The sequence below is a fragment of the Onychomys torridus genome, chromosome 13 (genome assembly GCF_903995425.1).
Source record: "Onychomys torridus chromosome 13, mOncTor1.1, whole genome shotgun sequence".
Classification (NCBI taxonomy): domain Eukaryota; kingdom Metazoa; phylum Chordata; class Mammalia; order Rodentia; family Cricetidae; genus Onychomys; species Onychomys torridus.
Window position 1 is genome coordinate 10,946,554 of NC_050455.1, and position 16,677 is coordinate 10,963,230.

General features: G+C 43.3%; 1 protein-coding gene across 2 annotated transcripts in view; it reads left to right on the top strand.

Moving 5' to 3' along the window:
- The window catches only part of Rnf125 (ring finger protein 125), a 77,069-nt gene that overhangs the window by 57,968 nt on the left and 2,424 nt on the right, over positions 1 to 16,677 (top strand). For both annotated transcript variants that reach the window (XM_036205225.1, XM_036205224.1), the window contains exons 2-5: positions 7,697 to 7,850; positions 12,052 to 12,146; positions 13,471 to 13,561; positions 15,516 to 15,623. In XM_036205225.1, the coding sequence (XP_036061118.1) occupies positions 7,809 to 7,850; positions 12,052 to 12,146; positions 13,471 to 13,561; positions 15,516 to 15,623 (336 nt within the window). In that variant the 5' untranslated portion in view covers positions 7,697 to 7,808. The remainder of the gene's footprint in view (positions 1 to 7,696; positions 7,851 to 12,051; positions 12,147 to 13,470; positions 13,562 to 15,515; positions 15,624 to 16,677) is intronic.

Consider the following 16,677-nt stretch of genomic DNA (forward strand, 5'->3'; position numbering starts at 1 on the left):
GTGCCTCCACTCAAGAGTGGCCTCTCCACCAGAGATTGTTCAAGGTTTATTTGTAGGGGGTAGGAGGTGAGGGGTGATTTGTGGGAATGTGCACAACAGTGTAGAGGCCAGAAGAGGGCGCTCCGTTCCCCAGGTCTGGGACTGCAGTGTCTGTGCACCACTGACATGGATGCTAACTCAGGTCCTCTAGAAGAGCAGGAAGCCCTCTTAACTGCTGAGTTACCTCTCTAGCCCCTAGATAGTTTCTGTGACAAAATGCCTGAGAAGCAACTTAAGGAAAGGTTTGTTTGGGTTTTATATTTTAAATTGATTACTCATTTCTCAAAAAGTAGGGTTTGTTTGTTTGTTTTGTTTTGTTTTTTGTTTTTCGAGACAGGGTTTCTCTGTGTAGCTTTGCGTCTTTTCTGGAACTCACTTGGTAGCCCAGGCTGGCCTCGAACTCAGAGAGATCCACCTGGCTCTGCCTCCTGAGTGCTGGGATTATAGGCATGCGCCACCACCGCCCGGCCTCAAAAAGTAGTTTTAAAGGTAGAATAGGAGAAAAGGACTTCTTATATCTGCTTTATGTCTTTAGTCCCAGAACTAGGAAAAGAGGGAATTATTGAATGGAAACTGCAAACTGAACTAAAAAGGAATGTGATTTACAGTTAAAGAGAAAAGAAGGATCAAAAGTGTGGGGATGTTGTTCATTGGTAAAGCGCTTGTCTAATATGGGCAAGGCCTGGGTTCGGTGCCAAGCAGCAGAAAAATAAACTGCTCTGATTGTTATAGACATGCCTGCTGAAGGGGGCTGGGGATACATGTTAGCTACTCTGGTGACTCTGACCAAGGCAACCTGTAAAAGAATTTATTTGGGCATGTGGAAGATGGTGGTCAGAGTGTGAGACAGCTGACCCTATTTCGTCTGCAGTCAGGAAGCGGAAGGAGGTGAATTATGAAGCAGCTAGCTTTATCCTTTCCCATTTTTACTCAGTCCCGGGGCCCCAGCCTGTGGGGAAGCGCCACCCAGATTCTGACTGGATCTTCTTTAGCTAAGCTTCTGTGACTCTTCCTCAGAACATCCAGAAGTGTGTCTCCTGTGTGCTTCCAAATCCAGTTGAACTGATGGTGATGAAGATGAGCCATCACAGACTCTTGTGACTTCATTTGCATGAGCTTTATGAGTGTTCCTCTCCCTTTAGGAGGGCATTCTGGGATTGCTGGTGTGTGCCACCATGCTAAGCTCCTTCTATAGACTTAACATGAACTTTAATAAATAAGGCTAATTTTGTACAGCCTTGTTCTTGGGGTAAGGTAGAAGGGTAAGGAAGCTATTTTGGCTACAGCTAAGTAAATGAAGGACCAGTTAGGCTTTTTTCTTAGATTGGTTTTTGTTTCGCTTTGTTTTCTTGACCAACCATTGACATTTCAACGTTAGTGTATGGTAGACAGTCTCTAATTTCCTGAAAATCCTCATCTGCCTCATACATACTTTCAAACTTCATCATCAGAAAGGAAGAAACAAGTTCAGGGCTATGAAACTCAGATGGAGGAGGGAGGAGGGGGAACATGTTTATGAGATGGTATTGGGGATTGAACCCAGAGCTTTGCATGCTGTGCAAGCACTCTGCCAACTGAGCCACATCCCAGCTCCAATGATCTATGCTTTCTCTCTAGTGATTTTAAGATTAGACACGAGCCCTCCATGCCCCAGAAGAACACCCCAAAGTCCTTTGTGAGTGTGTTAGAATGTGATGTGTGAAGTCATTTGTGCCACAACAATTGGGAAGTTCTTGAGCGTCATTGCTCTAGTAGATGAACATTCCTTTTTTTAAAAGATTTATTTATTATGTATACAGTATTCTGTCTGCATGTGTCCTTGCAGGCCAGAAGAGGGCGCCAGATCTCATTACAGATGGTTGTGAGCCACCATGTGGTTGCTGGGAATTGAACTCAGGACCTCTGGAAGAGCAGTCAGTGCTCTTAACCACTGAGCCATCTCTCCAGCCTGAACACTCCTTTTAAAAGCACAATGTCACCACTCTAAAGGTTTGGCAATTAAATGTTGGCTATTGGTTGGATTAATGAGTATAAGTGACTCTGAAACAAAACAGTTTGTACAATTTGGTGTTCTTCCATAGTAGCAGTCACCTGACCTTGTGTGTGTGTGTGTGTGTGTGTGTGTGTGTGTGTGTGTGTGTGTGTGTCCATGTCCCATATTAGACATGATAGGGTTGCTTTTCTTGCTGGGCTGGGGACTGAACTCAGTTTCTCATTCCTACTAGGCAAGTACTATACACACACACTGTACTATGAAGCTGTACTTGGGCCTGACCAGTAGGATTCCTTGTTGAAGGGGAACTGTTTTGTTTGTTAGTTTTTGTGGTGTGTGTGTGTGTGTGTGTGTGTGTGTGTGTGTGTGTGTTGTCCTGTAGTGGAATATTAGCCTGTGGTTATTGTCTTTGGATAGCGGCTCCCTTCATTCGGTCTCCATTTCCATGCTTACTTTGGCAGCTCATGCCTTTTTTTTTTTTTTTTTTTTTTTTTTTTTTTTTTTTTTAAAGAGGTTACTTAGACAGGTTCTCACTCTAACCCAGGCTGAACTGGAACACACTATACAGCCCTGACCAGCCTTCAACTTAAAGCAATCCCCCTGCCTCACACTCCCAACTGGTGGGATTACAGGTGTGAGCCATTAAACTAGCCATCTCAAGGTTTGAATTTGTCTTTGTGCCAGCACATCTGTCATGAGACTTTGTGTTGGGTGTCTCAGTTAAAAGGTTAGGGCTGCCACAGGCTGCCAACAGCCTCTTCCAGAACTCTCCCTCCAGGACCCTCCCCTCCACCCCAGAAAGTCCCCAGCGCTTCTCTTTCCTGTTTCAATTCATTTAGAGTTCACTTTTGCCCTGAGACTGGGACATGAGTCTCTCCAGGGTCCTTAGCTGTGTTTTCCTGTTTCCTTCCAGCACTCTGCTGGCCTCTTTATTACAGGGGATTTTGCTAATTACTTAATTTAGAGAAATAGGCTGGGGTTCGTAAAATAACAAATAGGAGTGATGTAATTAAATTTCCAGCTGGTTTCAGAGTTAGTTGAGTCATTATGGAGTTCCTTATTGATTTTCTCCTGCTGTGCTACAAGGGAGGCAAGGCACGTGCTGGAGCAAAGGGCCACCCACACTCCTTGGAGAGGGCTTCAGCCCCAGCACTTCTGGGAGATGGCACTGGAGTGGCACCGAGCTAGTAAGACAAGGCTCACAGCTGAGCCAGGGGACTGGACGCCCGTGTGAAATCTGATTTCAAAGCCCTGGGAATGAATCCAGAAGGTTTCCTTTTTTTGTTGGTTGTTTTTTCATTTGAAAATTGCATTTATTTATTTGCTGAGGGGTGTGTGTGTCATGTTGCCCATCTGGAGGCCATGAGACAACAGGTGACAGATGCTTTTTACTACTGGGTATTTCACTGACCGCATTCAGAGTTTTTGAAAACAAGGAGGCAGACTGGTTTTTGTTGTTGCTGTTTGAGATATAGGGTCTCACTATGTAGCCTTGGCTGGCCTGTAGACAAGGCTGGTCCTGAACTCACAGAGCTCCCCCAGCCTCCACCTCCTGGGTACTGGGATTAAAGGAGCGTTCCACCACGCTGGGCTGGAGCCAGATTTTCAAAATGGTATGCCATTTTCATCCACGTCCAGCTTTTCTCTTTCAACAGCATCCTCTCACTTCACTGATTTCTCACTTCACAGCCTCCTGATGGCACAGGGTAGACAATCAAATACCTCCTTTCCTAGTGTCCATGCCTTCCCTTGGGGGCCTCGTGGTAGGAAGAATCACACTCTTTGAGACAGGATCTCTTGGAGAGTCCAGGCTGGTCAACTGTTTCTGTCAACGGGTTTGGTCTTGAACTTGGCCCCTCCTGCTCTTAACCTTCCAAATGCTGGTTTTATGGGCATAGACCACAGCACCCGGGGCTGTACACAAGCACTCCATCAACGTCAACTGAGCTACAGGTGCCACAGTATGATTTCTTCGTGGGAACTTTGGGAATTCCCAGAAAAGGCTAGTGGGCAGTTCCTCCTGATTGTTATATCAACTTTCTGAGCATGTTCTGAGCAACTGCTGTTGTGCCTGGGTTGTGTAGGAGGAGGGAGCCTGTGTTCCAAGTGGCCCTGTGATCTTTCTCACAGTGTTACTGTAACTGGCCTGTCATCACAGAAACCTTTTTGTTTTGCTTCTCAGCTTTGCTGAGGTGATACAGTGTGACTCATACCATGTATGGTGGTTGATGAATTGCAGCAATTGTTCACAGCCTGTAACAACACCACACGGAGATCTGGAACAATTGGTTCCCTTCCGCTGAGGAATCCCTTCCTGTCCTTTGTGGTCAGCCCCATCAGCCCCATCTGCTCTGGCATCAACTTCAGGATCATGCAGCTGGCAGCTTTTCACTTGCAGAAGGGGCATGGTTTGATATTGCCTGTCTCTTCCCTTTGCCACTGTCAATTGCCATTTGCTGGTGTGAGGCACTGGTATATCTTGGCTTTTTGAGTCAGGGTCTCATATATCAAACTCACTGATGTGGCTAAGATGACCCTGAACTCCTCCACCCTCCACCTCTGGGTTTCTGGGATTACTGGTGTGCACAACCATGTCTAGTTTATACAGTGGTGGGGATGGGACCTGAGGTGCATACATGCAAGGCAAGCGCTCTCCCAACTGAGCTATACATCTAGCCCAGTCTTTTTTTTTTTTTTTTTTTTTTGAGCTGAGGATCGAACCCCGGGCCTTGCCCTTGCTAGGCAAACACTCTACCACTGAGCTAAATCCCCAACCCCCAGTCTTTTTTTTTTTTTTTTTTAAGATTTATTTATTTATTATGTATACAGTGTTCTGCCTGCACACCAGAAGAGAGAACTATAGATGGTTGTGAGCACCATGTGGTTGCTGGGAATTGAACTCAGGACCTTTGGAAGAGTAGCCAGTGCTCTTAACCCCTGAGCCATCTCTCCAGCCCTTAGACTTCCTAAGTGTCGTGTTTACAGGTTTGTTTTCCCACACCCAGTTTAAGGCACCAAAGTGTCTCGAATAAATTTGCTATAAACTTAGAAGTATGTGAAGTGGTTGATTCTTTCGTAGGCCTAGAATGTTGTATTTGGAATGTTAAATTTTTTAGTTGAACATTTGTAGCCAGGCAATGGTGTCACACCCCTTTTATCCCAGCACTCAGGAGGCAGAGGCAGGCAGACCTCTGTGAGTTCAAGGCCAGCCTGGTCTACAACAGTGAAACCCTGTCTGGGGGAAAAAAGAACACATTTGAACCATTTGTAATGAATACTCTTACAAGGATATACTTCCAAGGTTGTGTATAATGGTCCAAACTTTTAATCTATCACTTAGGAGGCAGAATCAGGCAGATACTGTGAGTTTGAGCCCAGCTTCATCTACATAGTACATTCCAGGCCAACCAAGACTACACAGTTGTCTTTCTCAAAACAAACAGACAAACAAAACAAGAATATATTTTCAGCCAGGCTAAGTGATGGATTCCTGTAATCCCAGTAGAGATTGCAGGAGGTAAAGAGGTTAGTGGGAAAACTGAGGTTCCTTTTTCAGATTCTTAGTCTCCTTTTGTTCTAGAGCTTTCAGTTGTGCTTGCTGTTAATTCATTGGTTTGAGCTTTCTCTGTCTTTTTTTTTGTTGTTGTTCGGAGCTGAGGACTGAACCCAGAGCCTTGTGCTTGCTCGGCAAGCGCTCTACCACTGAGCTAAATCTCCAGCCCCTCTCCATCTTCTTTATGTGTGCATTTAGAGCTATGAATTTTCCTCTTAGCACTGCTTTCATAGTGTCCCATAAGTTTTGGTATGTTGTACTTTCATTTTCATTGAATTCTAGGAAATCTTAAATTTCTTTATTTCTTCCTTGACCTATTGGTGTTCAGGTGGGCATTATTCAGTTTCCATGAGATTGTAGACTTTCTATAATTTTTGTTGTTGTTGTAATCTAACTTTAAGATATGGTGGTCCAATAAGATACAGGAGATTATCCCAATATTTTTGTATCTTTTGAGATTTGCTTTGTGACCAAGCATGAGGTCAATTTTTGAGAAGGTTCCATGGGGTGCTGAGAAGAAGGTATATTCTTTTGTGTTAGTATAGAATGTTCTAGATATCTATTAAGTATATTTGAGTCATACCATCAGTTAGGCCCTTAATTTCTTTGTTAAATTTCAGTCTGGTAGATCTGTCTTTTGGTGAGAGTGGTGTGTTGAAATCTCCTACTAATGTATGGGGTTTGATGTGTGATTTAAGCTTTAGTAATGCTTCTTTTATGAATGTGGGTGCCTTTGTATTTGGGGCATAAATGTTCAGAATCGAGACTTGATCTTGGTGTATTTTTCCTGTGATAAATATGTAATGTCCATCCTGATCTCTTTCAATTGATTTTAGTTTAAAGTCTATTTTATTAGATATTAGGATAGCTACACCAGCTTGTTTCTTAGGTCCATTTACTTGGGAAACCTTTTCCCAGTCCTTTACTCTGAGGTAGTGTCTGTCTTCAAAGTTAAGGTGGGTTTCTTGTATGCATCAGAAGGATGGATCCTGTTTTCTTTTTTTTTTTCTTTCTTTTTTATTTTTTAAATTTATTTTATGTGCACTGGTGTAAAGGTGTCAGATCCCCTGCAACTGGAGTTACAGACAGTTGTGAGCTTCCATGTGGGTGCTGGGAATTGAACTCAGGACCTCTGGAAGAGCAGTCAGTGCTCTTAACCGCTGAGCCATCTCTCCAGCCCCTGGATCCTGTTTTTCTTATCCATTCTGTTAGTCTGTGTCTTTTTATAGGTGAGTTGAGACCATTGATACTGATGGATATTAATGACCAGTGATTGTTAATTCCTGTGATTTTTTTTTTTTTTTTGTGGTAGTGTTGCATTTTCCTTCTTTGGTATTTATTTGTTGGTGTAGGATTCAGATTCTTAGTCTCATTCATAAAAGAATTTAGACATGGGAAGAAAGTCATGCCTTTTGAGTTAGGGTCCAACATGTTCGGCAAGCAGCCACATGGCAGGAGCAGAGACTGAGAAAACCCAGAGTGTGGATGAAAGCATGCCCAGAGTTTGGAAGGAAGAAAAAGAAAAAGTTACATTTTTCTGGATAATTCAGAAAAGTGGTGTCTTCATAAGAGAATACTTCCAGGGTGGGATTTCTGAGAAAGAAAAGTGTCTTATTAAGGGGATAATTATTCCTCCCTTCTTACCATGGCTTGAGGAAAGCAACCCATCTGAGGTGATTGATAGGCTCAACTGGATTGACTCTTTCGGAACTCCATGCAGAGCCATGAGTAGAATGGAGATTCTAGACTTTTTACCTGGGAGCAGTTGAATGGACCTTTAAAGGCCCAGCTACCCCCACCTTCTTTTTTCAGACAGGGTCTCATAGTGTGACTCTGGCTGGCCTGGAACCTACGATGTAGACCAGACTGACCTTGAACTCACAGATCTGCCCGTCTCTGCCTCTTGAGTGCTAGGCTTAAAATCATGGACCACCATGCCTAGCTATTTTATTTTTAAATTACATGTGTGTGTCTATATGTGAGTATGAGTGCATGTGTCCTGGGAGGCCAGAAGACTTGGGTGCTGGGAATGGAACTCATGTCCTCTGAAAGAGCAGTGTGAACTCAAGTGCAGAGCCGTGTCTTCTGATTATTCTGTTTGTTTTGAGTAGGTTCTGCCGATCCTGTATTGCGACCAGTATAAAGAACAATAAATGGACATGTCCGTACTGCCGGGCATACCTTCCTTCAGAGGGAGTTCCAGCAACTGACATAGCCAAAAGAATGAAATCAGAATACCAGAACTGTACTGAGTGTGGGACTCTGGTGAGTAACACAACCCATGTTCATGATTCTAAGCAAAGTTTCCCAGTGAAATTATCATTCCACCTGCTCCATCTCTCCAGCTCCCCAACGTTGGGAACAGGTCTCATTCTGTAACCCAAGGTGGATTTAAACTTGCTATCCTCCTACTTCTGCTTTGAAAGTATCAAGATTACATGCATGCCCCCACATCAGCTCCTTCAGTATTCGTGTATATATACAGAGAGTGGACCTAAGGCTTCCTGCATGCTAGGTGACTGTTGTGCTACTGGCCCATATCCCCAGCCCTCGGTTTTACTTTTGATTTTGAGACAGAGTCATTAAGTTACCTATGTTAGCTGTGAACTGACTCTGTATCCCCAAAGTAGCTTGCATTATATGCTTGCCCCACCAGCCTTTTAAACATTCCTTTTGAAACCTGGAACTTTTACTTCATTCATCTGTTTTCTTACCACCATCCAGAGCTGAAAATTAAAAATGTTTTAACTTGGATGGAATTTAAAGAAACATATGAGAATTCATGCCTTTAATCTCAGCACACTGGAGGCTGAAGCAGGAGGATCTGCTGCATGCTCAAGGCTAGCCTGGTCTACATTGCAAGTTCCAGTCCAGCCAGGACTGTATAACAATACACTATGTCAGAACAACAACAACAAAAACCCAAAACAAAAAGTCAATTCCTGCCAGGCGGTGGTGGTGTATGCCTTTAATCCCAGCATTCAGGAGGCAGAGGCAGGTAGATCTCTGTGAATTGGAAGCCAACTTGGTCTTCAGGGTGAGTTCCAGGATACCCAAGGCTACATAAGGAAATCCTGTCTGGGAAAGAAAAAAGAAAAAGAAAAAAAAAGTTAAGAGTACTGGCTGCTCTTCCAGAGGTCCTTAGTTCAATTCCCACCAACCACATGGTGGTTCACAACCATCTATAATGATATCTGGTGCCCTCTTCTGGCAAGGAGGCATATATGCAGGCAGAACACTGTATATAATAATAAATAAATAAATCTTTAAAAAAAAATCAATCCTCAGCAGTGGAAGAACATGGTTACTCTCTCCCCTTGCCTCAGAGCCTGGAGACCAGCTGAACTTGTTCCCCTGGCCCTTAAGAAATAACTCTGACTGAGGAAGCAGGAAGATGCTAAATGGCCTCTCAGCTTCTCAGCTCCCCCAGAGTAACTGCTTTGATTTGACTAACTACACCCATTAAGTTCCCAGGGCCCTTGTCTCCTGTAGGCTCCTTTTCTGTTACCATCTTTCCCTAGAGCTGTATGCTCACACTCTGTGTGCCAGCCACGCTAGGGCCCTGCAGGCAAGAACAGTTGGGGAGCTTGGCACCTCCTGTAACATTGCACCCTATACTGATCCACTACGGCCTTGGTGCATTTAAAGACATTTGTAAGTGTAAGGCTCAATAATCTATCATGGCCACCTGACCAGAATTTATACATATCCTTTAAACACCCTGAGATCCAACCTTAATTCTCTCACTTAACTGTTTCTGATTTGACACACATTGTGTATGTGTGGGCACATGTGGACCACCTTACTGTGGTTGTCTGTCCAAAACAACAGCATTCTCTCAGGTCCTGGGTGGAGTCCCCACCTGATTCCCATCAGATTCTCACCCGAATCTCTGGTATCTGACCAGTCACAGGATTTTGGTTCATGTTTGAGGAACTCGGTGTCACACTCTTGCTTTCTAGACTGTTCTTCTATCCAGGAATGCTGCCTGCTCCTGTACAAGTTTCAGCTTTGCATATTTCACTGTCCAGGCCGGCTCTCCTCTCCATGCAGCCTGACCTTAGTATTTTGAGTTCCTCTCAAAACATTCTTAGCTGCCTGTCTGCACCAATTCTTTCCTCTATCTGAGTAACTGCAACCTTAGAACAGGCAAGAGGCTCATTGTCTTCCTGCTCTTTGACGGTACCTTACATAGTTTTGTGTGTATGTCTAGATTATAAACTTAACAATCTATTTATTTGTCAATGTACAATCCCCAGGTTGATAATTTTTCTAAGGAAAGCTTATCTTTCTTGAACAAAGAATATGAATTCTTTTGAAACAGTCTTAGCCTAGTCTAGCCTGAAACTTATAATCCTCCTACTTCAAATCTTCCTCCCAAATCCTGAGGATTATGGGTATACCACACCTATGTTAATTTTTTTTCTTCCTCCCTCCCTCCCTCCCTCCCTCCTTCCCTTCCTTCCTTCACCTATTTTTTATTTGTTTGTTTATGATGGGTCTCCCTCTGTATGCCTGCATGGCCTGGGATTCACAGTATGGATCAGGTCAGCAGCGATCACTTGCCTGTCCCTCCCAAGTGCTGGGATTAAAGGTGTGTGCCATTATGCCTGGCTCAGAAGTATATATATACTTATACATGATTAAACTAAGTAAAGAAAAGCTGTGTAAATAGGATTATTAGATTTTTATTTTATGAGAGAGAGAGAGAGAGAGAGAGAGAGAGAGAGAACAGGCACACATGAGCCACAGTTTGCATGTGGGAAGCCAGAGTACAATTTGTAGGAACTGGTTCTCTCCTTGTCCCTAGTAGGGACCTGGAATCAGTTGTCAGGCTTAGTCACAGGTGCCTTTACCCACTGAGCTATCTCAGCAGACTCCAAAGTAGATGCTATAGGTTATAAACATTTCTGTCCCCCTCCTCCTCCTCCCCTGCCCTTTCCACCTATCAGATAGGATCTCAGTGTCTAGCCCTGACTGGCCTGGAACTCTGTGTAAACCAGGCTGGTCTGGAACTCAAAGATTCCAAGTGCTGGGATCAAAGGCATGCACCACTGCTGGGCTTACACCTTTAACCTAGCACTCAGAACGAAAGCAGAGACAGGATCTCTGAGTTATAGAGCTAGTTCCAGGGAAGCCAGAGTTACACAGAGAAACCCTGTCCAAAACAAAAACAAACAAGAAGATGTGCACCATCACGTCTGGCTATAGACACGTCCTTTTAAGATGGCTACCTTGATCAGTCCTTCTTATGTATTCGATGGGTACTTTGTCGCTGTTTTCATGTTCTCGCTAGCTTTACTTCTTTCTGCCTTTTGTTAAGTGACTGTGACTATTTCCATCATGTGGTAGAGTTTCTGAAGCTGAACTTCCAATGGAAGTTTGGGTGGAATGGGGCAATGTGCGCTGGCTGTGGGCTGCCTCCTAGCCACAGCTGTAAGAAGCTTCCTCCACCAAGAAATCTTATCAGTGTTTCTGATCAAGCCGAGGAGTGCGTACTGTGCTGTCAGCGCAGCCCTGAGTGTTTGTCAGTGCAGTCAGGGCTTCTGATAAAGACGGACTATGAGCGCTGTGGTTGTTAGCCCTGGCGGCACTATGAAGTGTACTGTGCATTGTGACTCACACAACACTGCTAGTCATGTCATGAACTCACAGTGGCATTTACGACTTCACTACTGTGAGGGCTCCTTTGCTTTAATGGACACTTGCAAAATGTGCGCTCAGTCGTCCTCATCTCCATGTCTTTTCATCCCTTGTCAATGCTTTTCTGCTCCGCTTATTCTTACTCTTTCTCGAGTTTTCTTTCTGTCCAAAACCTATTTGCATAACAGCTTGCAAAAAAAAAAAAAAAAACATGCTTTTTTTGTTTTTTGTTTTTTGTTTTTTTGTTTTTCGAGACCGGGTTTCCATGTAACTTTGGAGGCTGTCCTGGAACTTGCTTTGTAGACCAGGCTGGCCTCGAACTCACAGAGATCCACCTACCTCTGCCTCTGCCTCCCGAGTGCTGGGATTACAGGCGTGCGTCGCCACCGCCCGGCCTGCATGCTTTTTAGAAGGAACAAATTTAAAATCTCACCATTCAATGTTTCCAAAGTGTTAGGAGATGTTAAACACATTATTATTATTATTATTATTATTATTATTATTATTATTATATTACAATATTACGTTTTGGCTTTTTCAGATAGGGTTTCTCTGTATATCCCTGGTTGTCCTGAAACTTAGATCAGGCTGGCCTCAAACTCAGAGATCCTCTGGTCTCTGCCTCTTAATGCTGGGATTAAAGGCATGCTCATCCGGCTCAGTGTTATTCTTGATAATGCCTGTACTTTGTGACTAATTCATGAATAGATCCAGTTAACTACTGCCCCAATGTTACCGGGTTTGAAAGTTATAGAGTTAGGTTACATAAAGACCCTTTCCAACAGGAAAAAAAAAAACAGGAGTTTTATTTGCCTTTGTGTAGGTTTGCCTCAGTGACATGAGGACGCACATAAGGACTTGTGAGAAGTACATCGATAAATATGGGCCACTGCAAGAACTTGGCGAGACAACAACAAGGTTTGTTTGAATGCAGTGTGATGTCATGCTGAATTCAGTGTGTCTATGGAGACCCTAAGCTTAGCACTTGGGAAGCTCGGGCAGGAGGGTACCTGTGAGTCTGAGGCCATCCTGGGCTGCACATGAAAGCACACTCAAAACTGAACTTGAACATCTCTTTTTGAAAAAGACCTTTGATTTTTATTTTATGTGTCTTGCATTGTCTGTGCACCATGTGGATGCAGTGCCCACAGAGGTCAGAAGGTGTCAGATATCCACCATGTTGGTACTGGAATTCGAACCTAGGTCCTCTGTAAGAACAGCCAGTGCTCTTAAGTGCTGAGCTATCTCTCCAGCCCCAAACATCTCTGTTTTTAATGATGGGTGTATGTAAGTATGTGTGCCTGAGTGTATGTCTGCACCAAGTGGATGTAGGAGCCTGTGGAGGTGGGAAATTGTCTTGGATCCCCCTACTGAAGTTATACAGAGTGGTGAGCCCCTGTGTAGGTGCTGAGAACTGGACCTGAGTCCTCTGCAAGAGCAGCAAGTACTTTTAACCACCGAGCCATCTCTCCAGCCTAAAAGTCTAAGGCTCGGTCTGTTCTTTTTATTTTACTTGAAATTGCCTTGCTAATGTACCTGCTATTGCAGGATCTGTTTTATAAATGTGCCATAAATTTTAAATGAATATTTTTGCTGCAGTAAGCAGAGTGTAGATTCTGATAGGGAAGAAGGAAAACTGAAAAATAAGTGGGAGAATATGGCTTCGACTGCAAGTTGATGGAGTTTTTGAAAAATTCAAAATATATAGAAATTAACTTAGCCTCTAATTTCTTTTGCTAGTTAAAATTATAGTGAATTTGAAGACTCTTGTGGCCAAGCTTGGTGGCACAGACCTTGGTCTCCATCCAGTACTCAGGGGACCAAGGCAGAAGGCTCACCAATGCAGAGCTAGCCTATGCTGCCTATTGACTTTGAGGACAGCTTGAAGCATGCATGAGAGTAAAACAGACAAACACCCAGCCCAGTATGGAGACAAATGCCTATACCCACAGCATTCCAGGAAGCCGAGACACATGGGTTGCTATGAGCTCTTGCCTCAAAACAAACCAGAAAAGCAAGCCAGGTATGGTGGTGCATACCTGTAACCCCAGAACTTAGGGGCTAGAAATAGAAGGACCAAGGTAAGTCTGGCCTACCTAGTGAGACCCTACCCCCCACAACAGAAGTTACTGACCTAGCTATAGTCTGTACAATCTGTTTTTTTTTTTTTTTAATTTGTAATTAGGTGGCTACTCTCTAGCTGACCGCTACTTTAGTGATTGTAATTCTGTGCTATTTCCAGATGTGTGTGTCCATTTTGTCAGAGGGAACTGGATGAAGACTGCTTGCTGGATCATTGCATTACCCACCACAGATCAGAAAGGAGGCCTGTGGTAATGATTCTTACCTACTAGCTGTCTGTCAGTCTTTCTGTGTGTATATAGTGTCTGAATTTAAGATATATTAGACTCTGGGCCTCATGGTTTGTGCCTGTCACCTTAGCACATGGGAGGTTAGGAAGGAGAGATGCTTCAGGTTTGAGGCTAACCTAGGCTAGTTACACAGGGAGTTCCATGCCAGCACTTACTTATTTTATGCTTTTCAAACTTCCTACACCTACTTATCTGTGTGATCACACAAAGTTCACATGTGGAGATGGGAGAACTTGGGGAGTCTTTTGGGAGAGAACTTTCAGCATACTGAGCATTTCACCAACCCCAAGAAACTCTATTTAATATTGTGTTTTTGGACATGATGGTACATACCATTGGTAGGCAAAAGCAGGTGGATTTTTGTGAGTTCAAGACAAGCCTGGTCTACGTAGTGAGTTCTAGGCTAGGCTAGGCAGGTCTACAAGAGTGAAACCCTGTAATTTTTTTTTTACTTCTTATTTATTTAGTGTGCATTGGTGTTTTGCCTGCATGTATATCTATGTGAGGATGTCAGATCTTAGAGTTACAGACAGTTATGAACTGCCATGTGGGTGCTGGGAATTGAACCCAAGTCCATTGGAAAAACAGCCAGTGCTCTTAAACACTGAGCCATCTTTCCAGCTCCCTCCCTGTCTTCTTTTTACTTCTTTTTTTGTTTTTTTTTTTTTGTTTGTTTTTTTAAGATTTATTTACTTACTATGTATACATTATTCTGCCTGCATGTGTCCCTGCAGGCCAGAAGAGGGCACCAGATCTCATTACCAATGGTTGTGAGCCACCATGTGGGTGCTGGGAATTGAACTCAGGACCTCTGGAAGAGCAGTCAGTGCTCTTAACCGCTGAGCCATACCTTCAGCCCTTTCTTTTTACTTCTTAAGAAAAAGATATTCAGCTGAAAAGATAAATGCATAGGATCTCACCATGCAGCCCTAGCTCACCTAGAACGTTCTTTGTAGACCTGACTGGCCTTGAACTCACAGAGATCTTCCTAGCTATAAATATAATTGTTACTATTGAGATATATGAAGCCAAGTGTAGTAGTAGACAGGTGGTTAAGGCCAGCCTTGGCCACAGTAGATTCAAAGCCAGCCTGAGCTACGAGAGAAACAAAACAAAACATTGCTAGGGAGATGGCTTAGTCCATAAAGTGCCTGCACACAAGCAGGAGGACCTGAGTTCTGATCCCCAGCGTTCCCCTAAGACCTGAGTGGGATGGTGTGGTGCCCATCTGTAAGCCCGGGACTAGGTACAGAGGTGGACCCTGGAGCTTGCTGGCCAGCCAGCTCACCTAGCCTATCACTTAACTCCAGGTTCACTGAGAAGCTGTCTCAAAAAATAAAGTAGGAGAGGGTTGAAGAGATGCTCAGTGTTTAAGAATACTTGCTGCTCTTGCAGAGGACCTGGGCTCAGGTCTTGGCAATCTATGACTTCAGTTGCAGGATATCTGATGCTCTCTTCTGGGTTCTGTGGGCACCAGGCATTGATGTGGTATATATATGCAGGCAAACACTCATACTTGTAAAAGTTAACAAATCATTTGTTAAAATCCTTAAAAACTGTATGGTAACTTAAATACATAAAGTAGAAATGAAAAATAAGTTAATTAAGAACACGAGGTGAACAATTGAGGAAAACACCTGACATTGACCTCTGACCTTCACATGAACATGCACAGACATGACCCTGTACATACACATGCAAACACAAGAACACATACATACATCACACACACACACACACACACACACACACACACACACACACACACACATGAAACTAAACAAACAAAATACAATGTTGAGGTATGGCCAATGGATTCATAGTTAAAATTCACATTCAATGGTAACTTCTTTTTTAAAATTCTGGGATTAATAGTTATTTAAAATTTTTAACTATTTATTGGTCTTTCTTCTAGTTCTGCCCACTTTGCCATTTACTACCTAATGAGAGCCCAAGTACCTTCAATGGCAGTCTAATTAGACACTTGCAAGTCAGCCACACTTTGTTTTATGATGATTTCTTAGTAAGTATATTCCTAACTTTTACATTATGTGTTTGTGCTATCTGTGTTAAGCATCCTTTTTAAAATCCCTGTGAATAAAATTATTATACAAAAAAGAAAAAAAGGAGCATGTGGGTAAAGTGTTCAGTGTTAGCATTAGCATTAAGGAGAACATCAAGACAGTAGAGTGCTTTATAGCATTCACTACTAACATTGAAGTGGTCTTCTTTAACCAGCTGTGGTGGTGCACACCTTTGTTCCCAGCACTGGGAAGGCAGAGGTGGCCAGAGCTCTGTGAGTTCAAGACCAGCCTGGTTTACATAGTAAGTTCTAGGTCAGCCAGGGCCACATGGTAAGACACTGTCTCAACAAACAAACTAAAATGATAGAATGGACTTCCAATAGCGATTTCACCTTTGTTTTAGAAGCAAGAGGGATAGGGTTCTTACTGCCTTTTTTGTTTTTACTTATAGAAGTGCTGATATGAAGCTTAAATTTCACTTTGACACATAGAGAAGCAAGAAGAGCATTTTGTTTGTATTTTCCTGTCATAAGTCAATAATTAATAGAACTGTTAGCATTCTGAGTCCTAGGAGTGGCCTGATTTTTCCCCCATGCTGGAGACCATCCCTGGAGTCTTGCTTTTACTTTTCTAAACCTTCAGATTTTAATTTTCTTTTTACTTATATGTCTAGGTGTATGTTGTGGGGGAGAGGGTGAAGTCAGAAGAGGACATCAGAGTCTCTAGTGGTTATGAGCCACCTGATGTGGTGTTGTAGTTTGAGACCACTGAGAAAAGACCCCAGAGTCAATTCAGAGTATAATTAAACAAATTTATCAAGGCTACTAGCAGGGACACAGTCTTTTTTTTTTTGTTGTTTTTTTTTTTTTTTTGTTTTGAGACAGGGTTTCTCTGTAGCTTTGGAGTCTGTCCTGGACTAGCTCTGTAGACCAGGCTGGCCTCGAACTCACAGAGATCCACCTGCCTCTGCCTCCCGAGTGCTGGGATTACAGGCGTGCGCCACCACTGCCCAGCTGGGACACAGTCTTTAACCCAAATCACCTCACAGAAGCA